General features: G+C 39.8%; 1 protein-coding gene across 7 annotated transcripts in view; it reads right to left on the reverse strand.

Annotated features, from left to right (window-relative positions):
• Positions 1 to 22,008, reverse strand: part of vti1a (vesicle transport through interaction with t-SNAREs 1A) — a 441,138-nt gene that overhangs the window by 269,302 nt on the left and 149,828 nt on the right. For 4 of the 7 annotated variants that reach the window (XM_070874982.1, XM_070874985.1, XM_070874988.1 and 1 more), the window contains exons 4-5: positions 3,292 to 3,375; positions 1,217 to 1,237 (exon numbers count right to left, since the gene is read on the reverse strand). In XM_070874982.1, coding sequence (XP_070731083.1) covers positions 1,217 to 1,237; positions 3,292 to 3,375 — 105 coding nt within the window. The remainder of the gene's footprint in view (positions 1 to 1,216; positions 1,238 to 3,291; positions 3,376 to 22,008) is intronic. The other 3 variants (XM_070874984.1, XM_070874987.1, XM_070874989.1) reach the window with 1 other exon arrangement.

The following is a 22,008-nucleotide window of genomic DNA, read 5'->3' on the forward strand; positions in this document are numbered from 1 at the left end:
TTAATGCTATTCAGAATAAATCTGTATCTGTAAATTACAGCAGTGTGACTACATCACCTTTAAAATGAGCACACTAATATACATATATTTAAATAACCAAATCTTGAATTTAGGTGAATCAATACAGAAGGTTATGGAAGCATTAAAGTAAAGTTTTTTTGTTCTTTTCACACTCTCCTCCAGAAAGGAAAAAGTTCTGTCCTTGCAGTAATCTTAAATGTGTTAAGTTTATTAATTATAAAGAAAGATTTTTAAAAAAAGAACGCCTACCGCACAAAAATAGAGAGGAAAAGAAAGATTTTCACATGCAGGACAGGATTCCACTTGCAATGTTGTTTCCTACCACTTTACGCCCATCAACTCTTTTCTTTAGAGAATTTTAATCCTACTTTCTTTCAGGGAAAAAAAAGGCTAGACCCTGGTTTGTCATCCAAGTTCTATTCATGCTGTCAAAAGGCATACAAACTAATCACATGGAAAAAACAAGAGGGGCTACCACATTTCAAGACCATTTTTGAGTTTGACAGTCAGAAGGCTTCACCAAGAACTTTCTTCGCTGACAGATGTCACTTAAAATTGGAGAAATACTTTCTAATAAAAATGGTGCCATATGAACAATCTGAATCATGTCCATAGAAGTGAGTTGCCTTGCTCTAATGAGCCCCTATGGATCTCCCTGATGCAGCTGTATTGACATGCTCACTTAAGCTAATACACCTAGACCAAGATGCCTTGGTGCCTTGAGCACTGACAGTCTGGGATACTGACAGTGTATCTTGCTTCAATCTTCAAAGGAGAAGTGATTAGAATGTTATCATTACCATTCGAAACGTGATTTTCCTATTCCCTCCTGGCAGAGGTGACATATCTGTGAGATGTGGCCAGCAGATCGCAGCAGCTAAAGCCACTTCAAAGCTTCCCTTGAAATTTTTTTCGAAATCATTAGAACAATGTGTTCAGATCAACGCAGATAGGACCTGATGTGAAGGTCAGACACATTTAAATAACAATCTATACTAATTAATCTAGCTCTTCAAATAGTGAGTCTACTTGTTTTGGATAAATTATACTGATTACTTTACATAATATAAAAACAAAATGTAAAGAAATCCTGTAGGGTTGGTAACATGATTCTCAAAAAATTAACAGTTGACAGAAAACACCAATATTTTCCAAACAAACACAGATACCTAACAACAAACAAGGATGCACTCACCTCTTCACGCAATTTTATCAACTGTGAACGCACAGAAAGATGAAAAGGAAAGAAACGGCAGGGATGAAACATCTGTCATACAGTTGGGTATAACATTAACTATGACAATTTATCTGTTTACATACTTAGTATTAAGAAATCATAGAGGAGCCTCTTTAAAGAGCCTAAAAAGGCTCACGCAAAGAGAATTTTCAAAATCATATTTTGAAAGAACAAAGATTAGTTCTTCCTTTGTCAACACAGACGGTTACAATCATTTCTCTCTTGTTTAGTACGCGAGAGATATGTTTGCCGCAATCTTCAAAGAGAGAACAAGGGGCTTCATAGCAATGATTTTAAAGAGGTAAAGAGAGTGTGGAGTATTATTTCAAGGTGCTGATGTGCAAATCCTATTATAATCATCTTTTTAACAGCTACAATTAAAGACAAATCTTACCAGGAGCTACTGTGAAACCAAACACATACAAAATATTCCTTCAATGGGGCTAACTGCACCAATTTGCACACAGGTATGCATTTTAATTATTTGAATCCATGAGGTAAAAAGGCTGCTTTAAAAACAAACTCAAATGCACAGCGCAAAATTCAAAAGGGAGGAAGGAGAGTACAGTATGTAAAGGAGAAGACAAACCACAACAGCACTAAGAGGAAACAAGTAAAGAAAAGTACTTTATCTGGAGATATTTTTGGTAACCTTCCTGATAGAAATACAATGATGTTATTCACTTTACATAAAACAAACGCTATTCAGTGATATGATTGTCAAAGTGTCTTGTGCTTTGCAAGGCAGCGAAAGTCTTTTTTAAGTCACCACCTCAAAATGACCAGAATGCTCAATGGGCCAAAGTGCAAAACTAAGCAGAAGAGATGACCTGCTCTCTGGTCATAACCATAAGTACTACGAAGCATGGCGCAGCTGTTTTATAATAGAATCCAAACAAAATGGGCTCTATCTTGTTTGTGCTGCCTGGCTGGTTTTAAAGCTTCTCCATGGATTTGAGGATGGTTTTGCAATGGGCTTTAGGTTTTGTTTCGTACCATGCCGAGGTACGTATTAATTCATATTAACAAAAAAAAAGTATTCAACGAGACAAGACAACGGCATACTGGAAGCGCTGTGCAGTCTGAAATTTTATGATTATATTTTGCATTTCCTTCATTATCATCATTAAGAACGGGGTGCTGCCATTTCAGTTATGATAATCACGGGATTTTCAAACAAAGATTTTCAATATGGTATTCGATACGAGTGGTAATCTGTTCTTTGTAACCTGAAAAATCTGGTACGCGCTGGTTTGAACCGGCAGAATCTCTAGTGGCCAGACTGCTGCTGTGACTGAAATCGAAACTGCGCCGCAGTATGTGAAGAGCACGTGATGCGCGAAACTACAGAATTATGAAAAGCGATAACGCCAATTCCTTCTCTGCCCGCATACAGATAACGAATAAATGCTGAACTCTATTAAATGTCCTTTACACATTATCGCGAGGGGAACACACAATTTTCAGATTATAAAGGTTCACCATTCATTTCGTTATAAATCCATGCCATGCAACTAACAGATTTGTTGCTCATAATGATCAGCTCTGCCAGGGCTATATGAGATGATACTGACCTCCTTTAGATCTTCGGGAATTAAATTGACCGGCATCAACCCCTGCGCTAAAACTGCAGTATGGTGTATTTCTCGCACAGTAAGCCCCCATAGCATTATCGCTAGAGCTCACTACTTCACAGGTTCCTGCCATATTACTTGCATTAATAAAATAAACAAACTCATAAGCAAAGTTTGACATCTTGCAGATTTTGTTCTAAGCTGGAAATTTGCTCGTGAAATTAAAAAAAAATCCCTCTCAGATAAAATTTGGAAGGTCTACATGTCTTCTCTGTACTATGATTAAAACTTAAACGGTTTAAAATTGAAGGTTTGTTGTTGCTTAGCTTTGCATTAAACAATGTATTTCCACTTGAGTTGCTGTTAATGCTGTTAGTGAGCAGCTTGAGAAGACGTAGTAGTCGCTGACCTTCATCATCCTCAAGCCACCCACAAGGGTATGCTGATTAGTGGCCTTACCTGGTTCTCGGAGGTATTCCCATCATCCCCTAGGAGCTCATTTCGAAGGTTTACCTCATCACTGTAGGCGATCCGTGACCTTTTCTGGGAACGAAAGGAAAAAGAGCAAAACTTGTATTAGAAAGTCGGCTTACGAATTACTATAAGCATAGTCTTCCTACAGCAGCAGAGCCCCCTAATGGACCATCTATACAAAACAGATCCACTTTAGCAGTTTAGCGCTTATGTGTGACAACTGTTTCTGGATAGATGCATTGGTAGGTAACGAGACAAAGCACTTATCCAGAATTTGGGATTCAACCCACAATCATTGAAAATGTTGATTTCATTCTATTGATTTCCCCTCATGCACACAACTTTTTTTTTGATCAGCAGGGGAATGGGAGGAGGGAGATAAAAACATTAAAGGCCCAACTTTTCAAAATGAGTTTACACACATGACTAATTTTAAGGGAAAGCAAATGTTCTTTTTGAAAACTATTCAGGATTTTTAGTATTTACTTTTCAAGATACAGTGCTGGTTAAAGAATGGATGCTTTTTGCAAACATTAAAAGTTAATCAAGCTGTCATCATTTTAACAGAACAAAAAAGGAGTGAGTATATTTGTTCCATACTTTATGAAAAATACAAATCTTTCAACAAGACTAAATTCAAAGCATGGTGAATAATAATTTGTTTGGTCAACTGAATTATAAGTCTTTACAAACACAACCAATTTGAAAATGAATTGTTAGTTAGCCTAACATATATTTATTACTCAGAATAATATTTTTAAATGTACATTTTTTGAAGAACCAACATAAACAGCTAAAAACAATTAGTCCATCTGTTATTAATTCCTTGCTATTCTCAGCTTTTTTCCTATGGAAAATCAAAACAGGAAATTTATTAAAAGACATGTGCATTAAAAATAAAAAGATATTGTAGACCAGAAATGTTCCTGTATTAAATCGGTTAATTATCTAATTACAATTATGTCTAATATTTCAGTAAGGAAGCTATGAAAATATACGTAGTTACCAAACGTTACAAGGTTTTCAATAGAAAACACTAATCAATTTATGTTGATGTAAGCCCGAGTTCAGCGAAATAAAATTGGTTACATATATAAATTCGACTTCCCAATATATAAAATAGTTATAACTAGTAACCATCACATCACAAGTATTCCTTAGTCCTTCATAAACTTGGATATAATGAATAAAATTGTTTTTGAATACTTTCAAGAGAAAATAACAGTTTTCAAATAAGCATACACCTCTACTATTCTTGATGCTTCATCACCTCCAGCAGAATTGATGAGGTGATGAACCATGGACAGACTACATAATGGAAAACAATTGAATACTCCAAGTCAGCTTCAAAATTATTGCAGATTTCCACAAGTGAGGAAGACCTGAACACTCAGAATTTATGAAAGTCTTCCTCATAACTGGAGTTAACTAGATATCCAAGCTCTTCCATTAACTGCTTTAACCATCAAAGGATAAAAATAAAAATGTTTTTTCAACTGTTTTTCTTAAAAGCAACTATTAATAGCAAAGCACATTTTAATACTTCCCTTATTGTTATGTGAGAAGAGCAGGGGAGGAAGTGTTGTGCTGGATCGGAATGAAAAGGGCAGCAGCAGCTTGTGGTGAGAGTTGAGGCCTGGCAGGGGAGCCTTGCAAGAGGCACAATGTGGATTAGTTGAATCACAGCAGTGCTTCAGTTTTTTTCTAACTCAGTAGCCACTTTTTTTTTCTTTTCACCAACCTTTCCATAAATATTAAACCTTTATGGATAGAGTTATGGGCATTTTAAAAAGAGGTAGGATAACTCGCAACCTATGGTGGTTAAATATGGAGAAGGCTACAGCCCAGAGGCTGTAGTGCCAGCTTGGCCAAATGGGCATTTGTGGGATGAAACGTAAAACAGATTCAAACCTATTACGACTTAAATGAAAAATAAATTGCTGGTTATGCATTGCTTATTCAAAATATAACATTAACTACAATGAATGTATGAAAACCATTGCAAAAAAATACAGCTAACAGCTGATCAAAATTTCAACACATTGGAGGCTCACATTAGCAGTCCTACTGGTTTTAGCCATTTGTAATTAACAGCGGTAGCTGCAAACCTAAACAGATGGGTGCAACAATTCAGTTTATTTAGAGTACATGCCCAATCCTATTTGTTGAATTCATCTCTCGAACAAGTTTCAAAACTATTGCAAATGTCATACAATAAAGAGTGCAGAAATCTGAAAGTTGCAATGACAATTTAATAACTAGTGTGTACATTTAAACTTTTTAAACTTGTGAATTAAAATAAAATGCAGTACCACATGTGTAGCATTTTTTAATCTTTGCTCAAAGACATATTTACCTATACTCTACGTAATGATACAGCATGAATCAATAATTCACAAATCCATGGAAATTTTAAGATTATACCATAATCAATTAATGTAAATCAAATTGTCTTCCCTCATCAGCCATGGCTCAAGTAACAACATTCTCGCCTGAGTCAGAAGATCGTGGGTTCAAGTCCCACTCCAGAGACTTCAGCGCATAATCTGGGCTGACGTTTTAGAGTAGTACTGAGGGAGTCTTTCGAATGAGCTGCTCTCTCACATGGACGTAAAAGATTCCATGGCACTATTCGAAGAGCAGCAGGGAAGTTCTCCTGGTGTCCTGACCAATATTTCTCCCTCCACCAACATCGCTAAAACAGATTATCTGGTCATTTATCACATTGCTGTTTGCGGGACCTTATGTGCAAAATGGCTGCTGGATTTCTCTACATTATAACAGTGATCACACATCAAAAGTACTTCTTTGGCCGAAAAGCGCTTTGGGACGTCATGAGAGAGTAAAAGGTACTATAAAGGCAAGTTCTTTCTTTTAACTTTCTTTATCAAATATTGTCAGTGTTCTCACCGGTTCATTTTTATCTCAGTAAAAGCTGTATACATTAAACATTTGTAATATATTACACTATAGCGTCCCAAAAGCGAAATTGTATATGATGAAAGGAAACTTCATAAAATCTGCGCCAGGTTAGACATTTCAATAATAAATGGCATGTCCCATTATGATGAAGTAGAACATTCTTTAAAATGAATCTTGTATCTAAAAATATGTTTCACTACTCTACTAATGTACAAAATTTGAATCTTTTCCACACCCCATAGTTTTTCTCCCCTCTTTCGAAGTCACCAATTCATCCTGAGGCATAGTCCTACAAGGTACTGGCAGACCCCCACTTCCTCAGTCAAATAGACAGTTTTCCAGTGTGAGTAGAGTCATCATAGGCAGCCCCTCGAAATGGAGGAAGACTTGCTTCTACTCAAAGTGAGTTCTCAGGTGACTGAACAGTCCAATACAGAAACTACATTCTCTGTCACAGGTGGGACAGACAGTCGTTGGAGGAAAGGGTGGGTGGGTGGGGAGTCTGGTTTGCCGCACCCTCCTTCCGCTGCCTGTGCTTAGCGATGAGACTCGAGGTGCTCAGTGCCCTCCTGGATGCTCTTCCTCCATTTAGGGCGATCTTTGGCCAGGGACTCCCAGGTGTCGGTGGGGATGTTGCACTTAATGAAGGAGGCTTTGAGGCTGTCCTTGAAACATTTCCTCTGCCCACCTGGGGCTCGCTTGTTGTGTAGGAGCTCCGAGTAGAGCACTTGCTTTGGGAGTCTTGTGTCGCACTTGCGAATAATGTGGCCCGCCCAACGGAGCTGGTTGAGTGTGGTCAGTGCTTCGATTCTGGGGATGTTGGCCTGATGGAGAACACTGACGTTGGTGCCTCTGTTCTCCCAGGGAATTTGCAGGATCTTGTGGAGACATGGTTGGTGGTATTTCTCCAGCGATTTGAGGTATCTACTGTATATGGTACACATCTCTGTGAGCAGAGTATTCAACTGTGGATTACATAGCAACCAAGCCTAATTATGTTCTCACCTGACAAAACCATGCACACTTTTCTCATAAAGATCACTGGATAGCAGTTGGGAGCACAGACTTTGGTTGGTATTTCCTCTTCCTGAACAAAAGGCACTGGAATCTAATTTTAGCACCACTATCACTGCCCCAGCTCATATCTACTAAATCAGCACAAAGCAGTGGTCAAACCTGGGGCATTGGAGTGGCTCAATACATCACCAAATGGTGATTTTAACCATGCAGATAGCTTGATTCTCTGTTACAAATTCATTTAAGACATTAGTGTATCTCAACAGAAACTAAGAATAATTGAAATATGGATTTATTAGAATTTCTGTTACATACCAAGACACAATACTGTAGGAGGTTACATGATCCAAAAAGTGCAAATCAAAAGTAACATTGCAAGGTGCCACTTTAAACAATTACAAATAAAGATACATCAGTAGAATACCAACATCACACTAAGCTATACCAGTCATCTTCGTGGGCACAGAGAAAGCATTTGATGCCATTTACTCCCAAATTGACAAGGTTTCATCGGGTGAGTACAAACTATGTAGTCCAACTCTTTGCCACTCACAAATAAACCCCTTCTACACCCAAGAGGACTGGACAAGAGGCAAGAAGGTACACTCTGCTCATTTCTATTCATCTTGAAATCTTTGGCTCAGATGATATGGCTTTCTTTGCAGATCAAGGGGGTTAAAGGTCAGCAGGACAGAGCATATGACATTGCTTCAGTGTCCATACAGAATTCAGAGGTGGAGCCCAACATCATTAAAATTTACTGAACAATTCTCAAACATATTGGGCTACCAAATCAACTGGATGAAACCCCAATGCACCAAGCCAGTTGAGATGAAGTATTTTGTTTAATGGAAGCAGGTAGCTTCCAAAAATATCTAATTAATTCCAGCCCCAGCCTAAGACAATTCTGAGGATATTTCTCAAAATTCAAGCAGATTCTTATTGATGGCTTCATGGAGACAACTGGATTGCATTAAAATAAAGAAGTAAAAATTCAACCAGTCAAGTGGAATTTTATTATCTCTCATGTATATGCTCTGAAAGTTTAACAATAATAGTTTCTATGGATGGGGAGAATTTCAATAATCAGGCTATAGAACTTGATACGTAAAATGCCTTTCAATTTAGAAAGTGATTATTAGGTCCTTTAGCTAGAGACGAAAGGATAAAGTAGATTTGGACAAAGCCAAGAAGAGTTGTACCTAGGCCTCTATAATATGAACTCGTTTCCTGACGATTCCATTCTATATTTATAAACTTTCTTCAGATTTGATATCTCCAGTGCTCACAACCTCCAGTCTTCCAGCGGTGCAATGGATGAAGCATTATGGATGAATCATGATACCTTGATCTCCTTCATGCCCTTCACTGGGGCATTGAAAATTATGTTTCCTTCAATTAATACACTGTTCCTCACGTCTTTTGCAAGGCTAAACAAGTCATCAGCCCTAACCTTCGATCACTCCATCATTACCCTTCAGCCATCAACATTCTTAATTTCACTATCTCAGCTCAAATGAAACTTGCATATCTTTTTCCAAAGACATCTTCAAGAATCTGTTTCTTCTTTCATGTTAAATATCTATTTTCACCTCAGCAACTCAAAACTACGAAAGTGTTCCTGTAAACCCAAGATATAAACAGGCTCTTCCTCCTTCCTACATCCTGTGCTGTTGAAATAGAGACAGTGTCCTACACATACTTATTCTTTCCTCAAACCTCAAAACTGTGAAACCCCTTACCTTACTCTATCTATATCACCCTCCTGAAAACTTAGTTTGTTTTTTTAAAAGCTAGGCTTAGCATCATCTCAGTTTACTACCTTACTGCTTCTTAAGCTAATCTAACCTTTTCAGTTTTGCTAGTGTCCTTCACAATGGCCTTTGCATTTCACCTTTGCTTCTCAACATTAAAAAGGTAAACATAACTTTTGGATGTAGCGCAGAAAATATCTGAAATGCAGAGGAAAAAGAAGTTTCATCAAAACTACACGATCCCTTTTTGTCTTTTTCCCCCCTCAAAAAGAAAACTAATTTGAAGTTTGGCGAGATGCCTCACATAGTGAATTATGAGGGGCAGGAACATAAGTGAATATGAAGGATCTGTTTTGCAGACAAGGCCTGGCAGATTTTCGTAGATATTAAAAGAAATATGTTTTACCCAGGATCAATCTTACCAGTCCAGGATTTCCAGGTGGAATTGGTGCCAGATCATTGGTATTGAGGAAGTATTGAATTGCAAGCTCTTAAGCAATGAGGGATATGCCAATGACTTTGAACTCCAGGAAGATCAACATGACTGACCAATGAAAAGGACATGAGAAAAAGAACTGGGTAAAATTATAAGGCATGTGATAGCATGTTTCATGACTGGATACAAGGGAAAAATATTCCAAAGGGTCTAGGGTCTTAATCTGCGTGACATTGCATAACCCACCTGTAATGTATACACCTGTGAGGATGCTCACAATTTTGGAGAGCTGTTGTATTGTGAGTGGCTTAGCCAGTCACGTGCTGTTCACAAGACCCAATAAAATCCCAGTCAGTTGAGTCTAGATCATCCACGATGAGGTATGCAATTGTGAGCCTAGTGGATGAACTGGTATTGTGTAGTGTGATTGTTAAACCTTTGCTCTAAACTAGTTCTTAATAGCAATGTGTTGCTATGAATTATTAAGCAAAGTGCCCTTGAAGAAAATATATAACACCATCCATAGAAGCAGTGGCCATTAGGCCCGATCTAATAACTGCTCTCCAAATAATACCATCCCTGAAAGAAAGCTCAGATAGAAATTCAAATACAGCCCCACTAACCAAAATATTTTCATGAATCATTTAACATTTTTTTTTTTACTGTTTTCAATGTCTTCCTTCTCAATTTCTAACCATCTCCTCTATTTCAGCTTGTTCTTATACAGAGAATACCAATAAGGCACAAAAATAGGGACTCTGATAATGAGGAGCAGTTGATCGACAAGCGCTAAAATTGCACGAGTGCTGCTCAATTGTGGTTAGCAATTTTGCTGATCGGTGTTTAAATATCTCTCATTGCCAAAACTAAAAGCAAACTAAAGGCTGTATTTTTAAGCACTAAGTTACAGTTGAGTGAAGACATGAATGGGAATTGTTCTGTACATTGAATAGTACAAAACAATTCAATCTCCCATTGGCCATGTAGACTTCACCCAGCAACGTGTTTGAATTTCACAAATGCTGTGTTTTACAATAATGCAATAATATTTTGCAGAACTATTATAATCAATAACAAAATATAAAGCTCAACTGATGTTTTTATTCTTTTAAATGATCTATTGATGATCGTACTGCAATACAAATGATGGACTGGCTTCAAAGATCATCTAGAAATCAGATCACCAGAAGCTACACTGCAGCCCATTTACAGCAAGGTACTGGAACTTTAAGTACCAATAGTTTATAGAAAATTATACACCCTAAAACCATTGTTACAGAAATGTTACAGCATGTCATACCATTCAAACACAAAAGAAATGTTATATCGTGTATAAAAAGCCCACTGGGCTGAAATATTATCTGACTGGTAATCGGAATCTCAGTATAGAAGTTAAAATGGGCCAAATAAAGTTAGTCTGCAGCATTATGAGAAACTGAGACCATTTGTACAGTAGCCAGATCACAGTCAATTATTTAATAATTCATTAAATCGCAATGGGTGGCCTAAACATGGCGCTGTTTTCATTGGTTTCATACAGGGCTTACTTCTGGCTTCCCCCCTTTTTTAACAAAATATTTATAAAGAAAGGACAATGCCAAATTAGGTACAGTACTATTATTTTGCTCTATTGATAAAACAGATCACCAGATGAGCAAATGTATTAATAAAATATTATTCCCCTCTCCTATATACACACACATATCATGGCAAGTATTCAACTGGCAGAGCAAGTAATGTCATAGGTTCACTACAGTGTAGCTTCAAGATTCAGAACACATTTTATTAATAGTTTATGAGTTCTATACTTAGAGTAGTCAGTCAAACCAAGTGCTCCACTGTTCTATGCCTTAGCTGTCAGTTGCTATTATCTACCAATATGGCAATAATGTGCATAGCACATGTTCTTCACTCAATACAAAATCCAAAAGAAGTGAAAAGTATAACAATTAAAGTCCAGCCCTCAAGGAAGTCCTGTTCTAGTGGCATGTTAAATTAATACAAAATGTATGGCAGGACAAAAAACGTCTACTATTCGGTGTTAAAATAAAAAATGACTATACTGTAGCATACACAAAAATAGTTGGGTTAGAGTGTGTTAATTCGCTCCAGGAAGGTCATTTTAAGTTAAGCAACAGCGACAGAGAAAATACAAAACCTTTTGTAAGAAAATGACCCAAATATGCAGATCACAAGCCAGGAAGAGCCAGTAACACAGAAAATATATTAACGAATAGACAATGACCTGGTAAATTAAAACAAGAAGAAATCCTAATGTCGTTGGTCAAACGTTTAAAAATCTACACTGCATACAAGCATTGTTGATTGGATGGCCAATGGGACATTGATTGCCCCATTCATTTTCTTTTGCTTTTAATTAGCTGGCAGCAGTTCGAGTTTTCAAACTACTTTATATCAGAAATTTTACTTTACTGTATGTAAACGAATGAGAAAAAAAATCAATAAAAAGTGATTTCTTGATACAGTACAATTGTTAGTTTAACTTTTCACTAACATCCAAAAAAAAACTTCAGTTATGGAAACTACTTAAAGCAGCAAAATGGCTGGAGATGTTATCAAGGTTCAGAGTAAAATAGTGAACAAAGATCTCAGCAGATGCGAACCACAAAGTATCCTTATACACTAACTTTCATCTTCCTGCAAGTTCCTACCAAGAATCACTTATTAGTATCAGTAGAACTGTTAAGATAATAAAGAGTGTGGACTAAAAATATTTGTATACGACCTGTCACATTAAAATGTCGGACCATATAACAAAATAAACACCGATGCAGGCAGACAGAACTGCTGGAATCATACAACCTAGGAAGCCAGTGTAATAGTTCCTACATAAATAAATACAGCAGATTGTACAAGTTATCGTTGTTCTATATAATTTAGAGATGAATATAAAAACACACTGCTGCTAGCTGTTTCCCATACCTGAATATTTACGTTCTCTATCTCAGGAAGCATCCTAAAGAGTGTGTCTTTTTAAAAATTGTAACAGTCGGGTACCGAATGTACTGGGTGTAGCAATTTTTTGATCCATTCGAAAGTTGTGTTTTTTCTCTGGTTTTGTTCCTTTCCCAGGTGACTACACGGCTGCGTGTGGGGCAAGGATTATGTAGGAAGTGTAAACAAGCCTATGTAACCTGAACCTTTCCCCTGTCCATTTCGCATGCGCACTTTTGGCTGCCGCTCCAGATCCGAGCCATTCAATACTTGTCCACTTTTCCCCCTCCTTTCTTTTCTCTTTATCCCTTCTTGATCGTTCTCCCCTGTCATCATACATCCTTTCATCTCTCCTCTCTCGGATACACTGCCCTCCCAAATCCCTACCCCAATCCTTCATTACTCTTCGACCTTACTCACCTGCCGCCATCCCAGGCATGACTCCCTCCAAGATAAGCCCACAGCTTCCCTCTGTGCCTCTCTTGGCATCCTACGAAGGGCCCATCGAGGCACTCGTCGCTGCCTCCTTACGAGCAGCAACCCCACATGTCCCATCCTTCTCTCTTGCCGACCTTCCTGCCCAGTGCGCCCACTGGCGACTAATCTTGCCACTCTCCTCCCCGTTCAACTCACCCCCACCCCCCCGAACGCAGGCAGTGGGGAAGCTATCACTGACCCTCTCCGCATCTCTCTCGAGAACGTCCGTTTGCTTGCGAACAAGGCCCTTCTCATCCATGAACTTATCGTGGATGATGATATCGACATCATGGCCCTGACGGAAACCTGGTTGAGGGGCAATGACACCTTACCCTTAAATGAAGTCTCCCCACCTGGCTATACCTTCCACCACTTGCCCCGCTCAGACCGCCATGGTGGTGGTGTGGCTCTCATCAGCAAATCACACCCTGGTCTGTCCCCCTACTCCTCCAGCACTTTCTCCTCCTTTTAACATCTCACCCTATTCCACCCCTCTCATTTAAAATTCTCATTTTCTAATGCCCAACCAAGTACCATAAAAATGTTATTACCGATATTTCTTCATTATTTTCCTCCCTCTGCCTATGCACCGAACAACTTCTCATCCTTGGTGATTTCAACCTCCACCTCAATTCATCAAACTCTCTCTCCTCTGAGTTCACTAGCCTCCTATCCTCCCTTAATCTCTCCCCCCATGTAAACTCCCCAATCCAGATTCACGGCCCTTGACCTTGCCATCTCTCGTGGCCTCACTACTCCCATCGTGTCAATCGCAGATGAGGCCATCTCTGACCACGTCCTCATAACGCTTTCCACCCACATCCCCTTTCTACCCCCCCCTCCCCCGCCGCCCCCGCCCCCCAGTCAACCCTACCCCTTTCTGTGTCCGGCCCTGGAAAAAACTCTCTCCCGACTCTCTTACAACTTATGAACTCCCAACTGTTTAGCCTTTGGCCCTTCATTCACCATGACATTTCTGCATCTACCAATCTGCTCAATCACACTGTCACCACCAACTTTGATGCCCTAGTCCCTGTTAAAACAATTACTCTCTCTCACCCTGTCCATTCCCTTGGTATAGCCCTTCACTCCCTTAAATCCAAAGGACGCAGACTTGAATGGATATGGCAGATAACTGGATTAGCCATTCACTGCCAGATCTGGCTGTACAACATAAAGCACTATCGGGTCCTGCTCTCATCTGACAAAATCGCTCACTTTCTGGAATGTAAAGATAAACCCCAGCTTCTATTCTCCACTGCAAACCACCTTTTTAATCCCTCTCCTCAGTCTTCACCCTCACCTCTGATAATGTGAGGAGTTCATTGATTTCTTGGTCACTAAAATTGAGACCATTTTTTCAACCACCTCTACCCTGCCGCCTTTCCCTAGCCCATTGGGCCAAACTTCCTCTAAGGATCCCCCTGCCCTCACATCTTTCTCCAGCTTCTCTCCGATCTCCCCTTATTACCTTTTCGTGGTCATCCTATACATAAGACCCACTTCCTGCTCCTGTTAGAAATATGCCGAGTTTATGACTATCTCTGGTCACTTTAAATAATCAGGTTCTAGTGCAAACCAATATGGTGGATGTATTGTGCTTAATCAGAGTTTAAGACAGAACATAACACATTAGTTATACAGTAAAAACATACAGCCTCAACAATAGTTGAAATCGATCCGATCGGACAGACAGTTGACATATGTGAGCAATTCTGTTCTTCCTATCGTCTAGCACTCCCTTCACACTCTCTTTCTTCTTCCCTCTCTTTCATCCGTCTGTGAGCCTCCTTCTCTTTCTCAGTTTCTTCTGACTGTGTCTACAAACTTCCAGGAGATAACTTTTAACCTATTTTTAGGGGTGGGCCTGAACCTGAATATTGACAAGACCTTTTGACCTATAGAGGTTTCCCGAAAAACTTACAATCCAAGAAGTTTTCCAGTTCTTTGACTTGATTCTTGTTTCAAGAACCCATCCTAAAGAAGTCTTATAATTTTGATCGCGTCATGATTTATACCTTTTCGAAAACGTTTTTCCTTGGAATTCCTTTTATCTCCTTCTGTCTCTATTTTGGGTACGATCAATACAAAGCTTCCCAGTCCTGTATCCTTCAAACTATGGGGCCCAAACCAGAGCTTTGTCACTTCAACCGTTCTTTATGACATAGCAAACTGCCTGTGTCTACGTTAGTTCCTACAAACTTCCTTCAATTCTAAGCCTTTCCTATACAAATTGTCTTAAAGATACATAAACAAACTGAAGCTTTAACTTGAAAACTATAGATAATTATCATTTCTTAGCATTCCCTATCATTCTAAGGAGACACCTCGTCTCCAGGCCAAAACAATGATTTAAAACACAGCATTCGTATCTGTTTTAGACATTTTTATGCATTCTTAGTTTCGAACACTCCCTTGACCCCATTCCCACCAAACTGCTGAACACCCAACTTCCTTTTCAGGCCCCCATGTTAGCTGACATTGTTAAATGGTTCTCTCTCCTCAGGTATTGTCCCCCTCTCCCTCAAATCTGCTATAATCACCCCTCTCTTCAAAAAACCATCCCTTGACCCCTCCGTCCTTGCAAACGACCGCCCATCTCCATTCTCCCTTTCCTCTCCAAAGTCCTTGAACATGTTGTCACCTCCCAAATCTGTGCCCATCTTTCCCATTTCCACGTTTGCATCTCTCCAATCCGGTTTCTGCGCCTGCCACAGTACCAAAACGGCTCTCATCAAAGTCACAAATGGCATCCTTTGTGACTGTGACAAAGGAAAAATCGCTTCTCGACCTTCTTGACTTGTTTGCAGCCTTTGGCATGGTTGATCACTCTATCCTTTTCCAACACCTCTCCACCGTCGTCCAGTTGGTGGGACTGCACTCGCCTGGTTCCATTCTTAGCTATCTAATCATAGCCAGAGAATCACCTTTAACAGCTTCTCTTCCCACCCCCACATCGTTACCTCTGGTGTTACCCAAGGATCTATCCTTGGCCCCCTCCCATTTCTCATCTACATGATGTTCTTGGTGACATCATCCGAAAACAGTGTCAGTTTCACATGTACGCTGATGACACCCTGCTCTACCTCACGACCACTGCTCTCAACCCCGTCACAGTCTTTAAATTGTCAGACTGCTTGTCCGACATCCAGTTGTAGATGAGCAGGAATTTTCTCCAATTGCATATTGTGAAGACCGAAGCTATGGTTTTCGATCCCCGCCACAAACTTCGTTCCCGAGCAAACTGATTCCATCCCTCTCCCCGACTTCTGTCCAAAGCTGAACCAGACTGTTTGCAACCTTGGTGTCATATTTGACCCCGAAATTAGTTTTTAACATCTTATCTGCAGCATAACTAAGACTGCCTATTTCCACCCTTGTCTCAGCTCATCCACTGCTGAAGCCCTCATCCATGCCTTTGTCACCTCTAGACTTGACTATTCCAACGCACACCTGGCTGGCCCCCCACATTCTACCCTACATAAACCTGAGCTCATCCAAAACTCGGCTGTCCGTGTCCTAACTTGCACCAAGCCCCGCTCACCCATCACCCTTGTGCTGACCTACATTGGCTTCCGGTTAAGCAACATTTCGACTTCAAAATTCTCAGTCTTATTTTCAAATCCCTCAATGACCTCGCCCCTCCCTATCTCTGTAATCTCCCCCCCCTCCTCCTCAAGATGTCTGCACTCCTCTAATTCTGCCCTCGTGAGAATTCCTGATTGTAATCGCTCAACCATTGTTGGCCGTGCCTTCTGTTGCCTAGGCCCCAATCTCTGGAACTCCCTATCTAAACCTCTCCGCCTCTCTATCCTCCTTTAAGACGCTGCTTAAAATCCATCTCTTTGACCAAGCTTTTGGTCACGTGTGCTAATTTCTACTTACGTGGCGCGGTGTCAAATTTTTTTATCTCCCTTTGAAGTGCCTTGGGACGTTAAACTACTTTAAAGGCACAATATAAATACAAGTTGTTTCTTCATCTCTATAAATGTTTTTTTTCAACTCTGTAAAGCTATATCCATATCTTGTTTAAATTACAACATAGGGTGCACGATCCATTGAAAACTGTTATATAACTATTACCTTTGTGTATTGCAATGTTAAAATCTGTCTATTATGTGTGATACCGCCAGGTAGCGCTCTAATGGGAATTACAATGTTAAATGATAAAAGTGATCTGTCACGCCACTTGTCATGCCACTAGGTGGCTTGTCATGCCACTAGGTGACTAATAGGAATTACAATATTAATTTAATCACCAAGCTGTTGTTTACATAGGATTACATAGTATATACGACATACAAAAAGGCATTCGGTCCAACCAGTCCATGCCGGTGTTCATGCTCCACTCGAGTCTCCTCCCGTCTTTCCACATCTCAATCTATCAGTATAACCCTCTATTCCCTTCTCCCTCATATGCTTGTCTAGCCTCCCCTTACATGCATCTATACTATTCGCTTCAACCACTCCCTGTTGTAGTGAGTTCCACATTCTCACCACTCTTTGGGTGAAAAAGTTTCTTCTGAATTCCCTTTTGGATTTTTTGGGGACTATATTATATTGATGGCCTCTAGTTATGCTCTTCCCCACAAGTGGAAGCATTTTCTCTGTATCCACTCTATCAAAACCTTTCATCATTTTAAAAAGACCTCCATTAGGTCACCCTTTAGTCTTTTTTCAAGGGAAAAGAGACCCAGTCTGTTCATCCTTTCCTGATATGTATATCCTCACATTTCTGGTATGTTCAGCCATGAACTCATTGAATGGTGGTGCAAGCTCGAAGGGCCAAATGGCGTACTCCTGCACCTATTTTCTATATTTCTATGGTATCATCCTTGTAAATCTTTTCTGCCCCCTCACCAGTGCCTCTATATCATTTTTATAATATGGCGATCAGAACTGTACACAGTACTCCAAGTGTGGTCTTAACTAAGGTTCGATACAGGTTTAGCATAACTTCCCTACTTTTCAATTCTATCCCTCTAGAAATAAACCCGACTGCTTGGTTTGCTTTTTTTTATGGCCTTGCTAACCTGTGTCGCAACTTAGTGATTTGTGTATTTGTACTGAGAGATCCATTTGTAACTCTATCCCACCCTCCAAGTAATAAGTAACCTCCCTATTCTTCCTACCAAAATGTAATACCTCACATGTATCTCTGTTGAACTTCATTTTCCAATTATATGCCCATGCTGCAAGATTATTAATGTCTCTGTAATTTGTTGCAGTCCTCCTCAGTATTGACTATCGCCCCGATTTGGTGTCATCCGCAAATTTAGAAATTGTGTTCTTGATTCTAAAGTCTAAATCGTTAATATAAATTGCTCCCAAAAACAGTGGTCCCAGCACTGATTCTTGTGAAACACCGCTACCCACCTTCTGCTACTGTGAATAGCTACTTTTTACCCTTATTCTCTGCTTTCTGTCTTGAAGCCAGCTGGCTATCCATTCTGCTACATGTCCCCTGGCTCTGCATTCTCTGGCCTTGTTCATCAGTCTATTATGGGGCACCTTATTGAAGGCCTTTTGAAAATCTAGATAAATTACATCTACTGCATTACCCTTGTCTACTCTCCCTGTTACCTCTTGAAAAAATTCAATGAGGTTGGTCAAGCAAGACTTTCCCTTTTGAAATTCATGCTGACAATTCATTCCTACATTTTTGGTTTCTAGTTGTTCTATTTTCTCCTTGTAGGGATTCCATTATTTTTCCTACCGCCGACGTTAAGCTGACTGGTCTATAATTCCCTGAACATGTTCTATCTCCCTTCTTAAATATAGGTATTACATTAGCTATCCGCCAGTCCTCTGGCACGACACCTTTTTCTAACGCATTATTAAATATGTGTAGTAATGCTTCTGCTATTGTCTGCTGTTTTATCTTTTCTCCACAAACTGCTTTCTGAAAAAAGTCATCCGCCAATTTATCTTATTTTTAGACATTAGAAATTTCAAACAAATTTTTTTTTAATTACATATTTCACAACATTATGAAATTTATCCACTGAATTGCCTTTTAATGCTGTTTTTGAAGGTTTTTTTACTTGAAGGCATCAACCTCTCTCACAAACTTGGGCTTGTTCCCGATAGATTATTTTCCCCCAAAGGTGCAACTCAGTTAGCTGAATTGGAATTGCAGAGTCAGTGTGTGCGCAGTGTACCCAGCTTCCCAGGATGCAGCAGCACCAGTCAGCTAGCTGAACTGATGGAATATTTGTCTTTAACATCTGGCACTTTATGGTCATTTGTTTTTACAAGTTATTTGAAGAAAAGCTAGGGACAATTTTCAGAAGTTATATTCAGGTAAAGCCTATATGGAGTGTTTTGAAAAGCAGAAACAGTGAGTGAGAAAATGAGAAAAAATACAACTAAAATGACTCGACTGATTACCCGTTTCAGTTTGGCTGTGTGTTCTACAAACTCTAGCAAGTATATTAGGCAGTGAGAGAACATATTTTATCATCCCAATTGGAATTCATATTCTTTTAAAAGTTGAATTTTGAAGCAAGTTGGGTGCTCTCCAAACTTCAGAAAACATATTAAACACGAGGAGGCAGAGACTTTTTGTCATCCTAATGCGAGTTCATTTTTCAGAAAAAGTTGAATTTTCAAGCAAGCAGAAAGTCTTATACACTAGCTCACCTGTTTTTTGTTCATTTAGAAAAAGTAAACATGGTAATTATTTACACGCTAAAGAAAGACGGACAGACACAGAGAGAAGCAGAATGTCTATCTAAAAAGACAAGCAAGTTGAATTTTGAAAGCAAAGTCTCTGAGGGAAATGGATAGGAGGAGCATGGAGGGATCCTTTGACAGCCCATTCTTGAGGCAGGATGAGGGGGATTGGATGGTTACCAGTCGGGTGAGCGACAGTGGAGTGAGGAAAAGGAGATAATAAAAAGAGGTAGCAATACGAATAGTAAAGGCTATGTAGGAAGGGGATAATGCAGAGGTTAAGAGACGCAATGGAAGCAATGAAATGGAGAAAAGCACAAGTGATGTGGGAGAGGGGATGAGAATGGAGTTCTGAGAGCGACAGGCCACAATTTTCCTGCAATTCCTACTGGATAGTACAGCTAGCAGCCCTCATATGTTCCTTTCCCCACCACAGCAGACCACATCACCCACCTTCCATTTGAAAGAAAAGAAAAAAGATAAAGACAGAGAGAAAGAGAATGGAGAGAGAGAAGCAAACACAAGTGTTAAGGAGAGAGACCAACAGAAGAAGAAGAAGTGAGACAAAGATAGAAATAGCAATACAAAGACAGCAGAGACAGATAAAAAGCCATATTTTCTATTTATCATTTGTAACATCACGGGAGATCCATTAGTATATTAAACGTCTTGGCCCGAACTTGGTCAAAGCTAAGGCTCACCCAAGTGCTGCCCAAAGGACCGCCGAGAGACCTGGCGGTACTTTGGCTGGGAGATTCCTCAAAAAGATCTGCAAAGACCGCCCGGCGGCAAAAAAAACACCAACACCCTGAATGTGGGTGGCAGTGGGCAGCAGGAAATGCAATCCTCGCCCCAAAGTGCCGGCGAGGATTGAATCTGGCCCAGGGGGGCGGGGGGGGAAAACACATAAAAATAAAAATTTACACAATAAAAACCATCAGAAAACTTTCAGGGGACCCCATCCACCTGAATCGTTGTAAAAAAAAAAGTTTACTAAATTTTTTTTTGCAGGTCTTCATACTTACCGTTGGGGTTAGACCTGCCTCCATGCAGCGATCCCCTGCTGCCGCTGACTCCTGCCCAGAGCAAACTAGGTCGGCGGGCGGGAGAACACTTACGCGCCTTGCGCGCTAGCGGACGTCAGTGGGCAGTTCCTAGCGGTCCTCCCCTCCCGCCGGCGGGAGGCCTAGAGGACACTGGCACCGAGGGGAGACCGCCCAAAAAACTCGGCGACAGCAAGCGGTGAATGCACCAAGTTCGGGGCCCTTATGTATAGTGCACAATTCCTGTACATGTCGCAGTGACATCCTGCAATACTTTCCCATCATATTTTATTGATTTCGTCAAAGTAAAAGAACAGAAAATAAATACTGAAGAGGTAGGGAAGGTATGAATCAAAAATGAAAGTGGCTAGAAAACTACCAGCAAGAAACTATTAAAGACTTAGGAAAGCAATCAATCCCAAATGACCAGTCAGGAGAACCTACAACTAAAAGAAGAAAGGCAAACCAATCACATCCTGTTAATAATTGAAGTATGTATGTAATCTCAAAAGTAAAATATGTACTTTACAGTAATATAATTAAATTTACCATAGAACTCTGGCTGGAGTGTCTAAAACTCGGGGGCACACTCAGGATAAGGGATAGGCCATGTAAGACAGAGATGAGGAGGAATTTCTTCACTCAAGAGGGTTGTGAATCTTTGGAATTATCTGCACAAGAGGCCTGTGGATGTTGAGTGTCTCTGAGTATATTAAAGGCTGAGATAGATAGATCTTTGGAGTCTAGGGGAATCGAGGGATATGGCAGTCGGGCGGGAAAGTGGAGTCGAGGTCGATGATCAGCCATGATCTTATTGAATGGTGGAGCAGGCTCGAGGAACTATATGGCCTGCCCCTGCTCCCATTTCTTCTGATTTTATAACTCTAAGTCTTTTAATACCATCATTAAAAAATTTTATTTAAAGGCCCCAAAAGCTGAGGCATAGGCTGGATATTTTGTGCCACAGAGCAGTTGAAGAAATGTGGCAACCACATCAGTGCAATCTGTGCACGTGCAGTTTGTGGAATTTCCCAGCATGCTATATTTTCCAGAGTAGGTTCTCTGGATTTTCGAACTACCTGTATAAGCTTCATCTCTTCATTCTGTAATAGAAATTCTGTAGTTTTTTTTTAGGTAATCTTTCACATTTAAATTATGAAAAACCTAATTTATACTTAAGAGGGCATGGGAGAGAGTGAGACAGATACAAATCACAGATTTAATCATTTAATTGTAAAATATGCTTTTTTTTCTATGTTAATTATGCTGGGAAGCTTACTCCTGAGGGTTTTTCTGCTTCAAAGTCAAACTGAATTTCAAACCTTTCATTTTGAGCAGAAGATGCTAATGATATCACCTGTGTTTTACAATATGCATCAGAGAAGCTAATTACATCACCTGTGTTATCGTTACTAAAACTGTT

The sequence above is a fragment of the Pristiophorus japonicus genome, chromosome 3 (assembly GCF_044704955.1).
Source record: "Pristiophorus japonicus isolate sPriJap1 chromosome 3, sPriJap1.hap1, whole genome shotgun sequence".
NCBI classification, from domain to species: Eukaryota; Metazoa; Chordata; class Chondrichthyes; family Pristiophoridae; genus Pristiophorus; species Pristiophorus japonicus.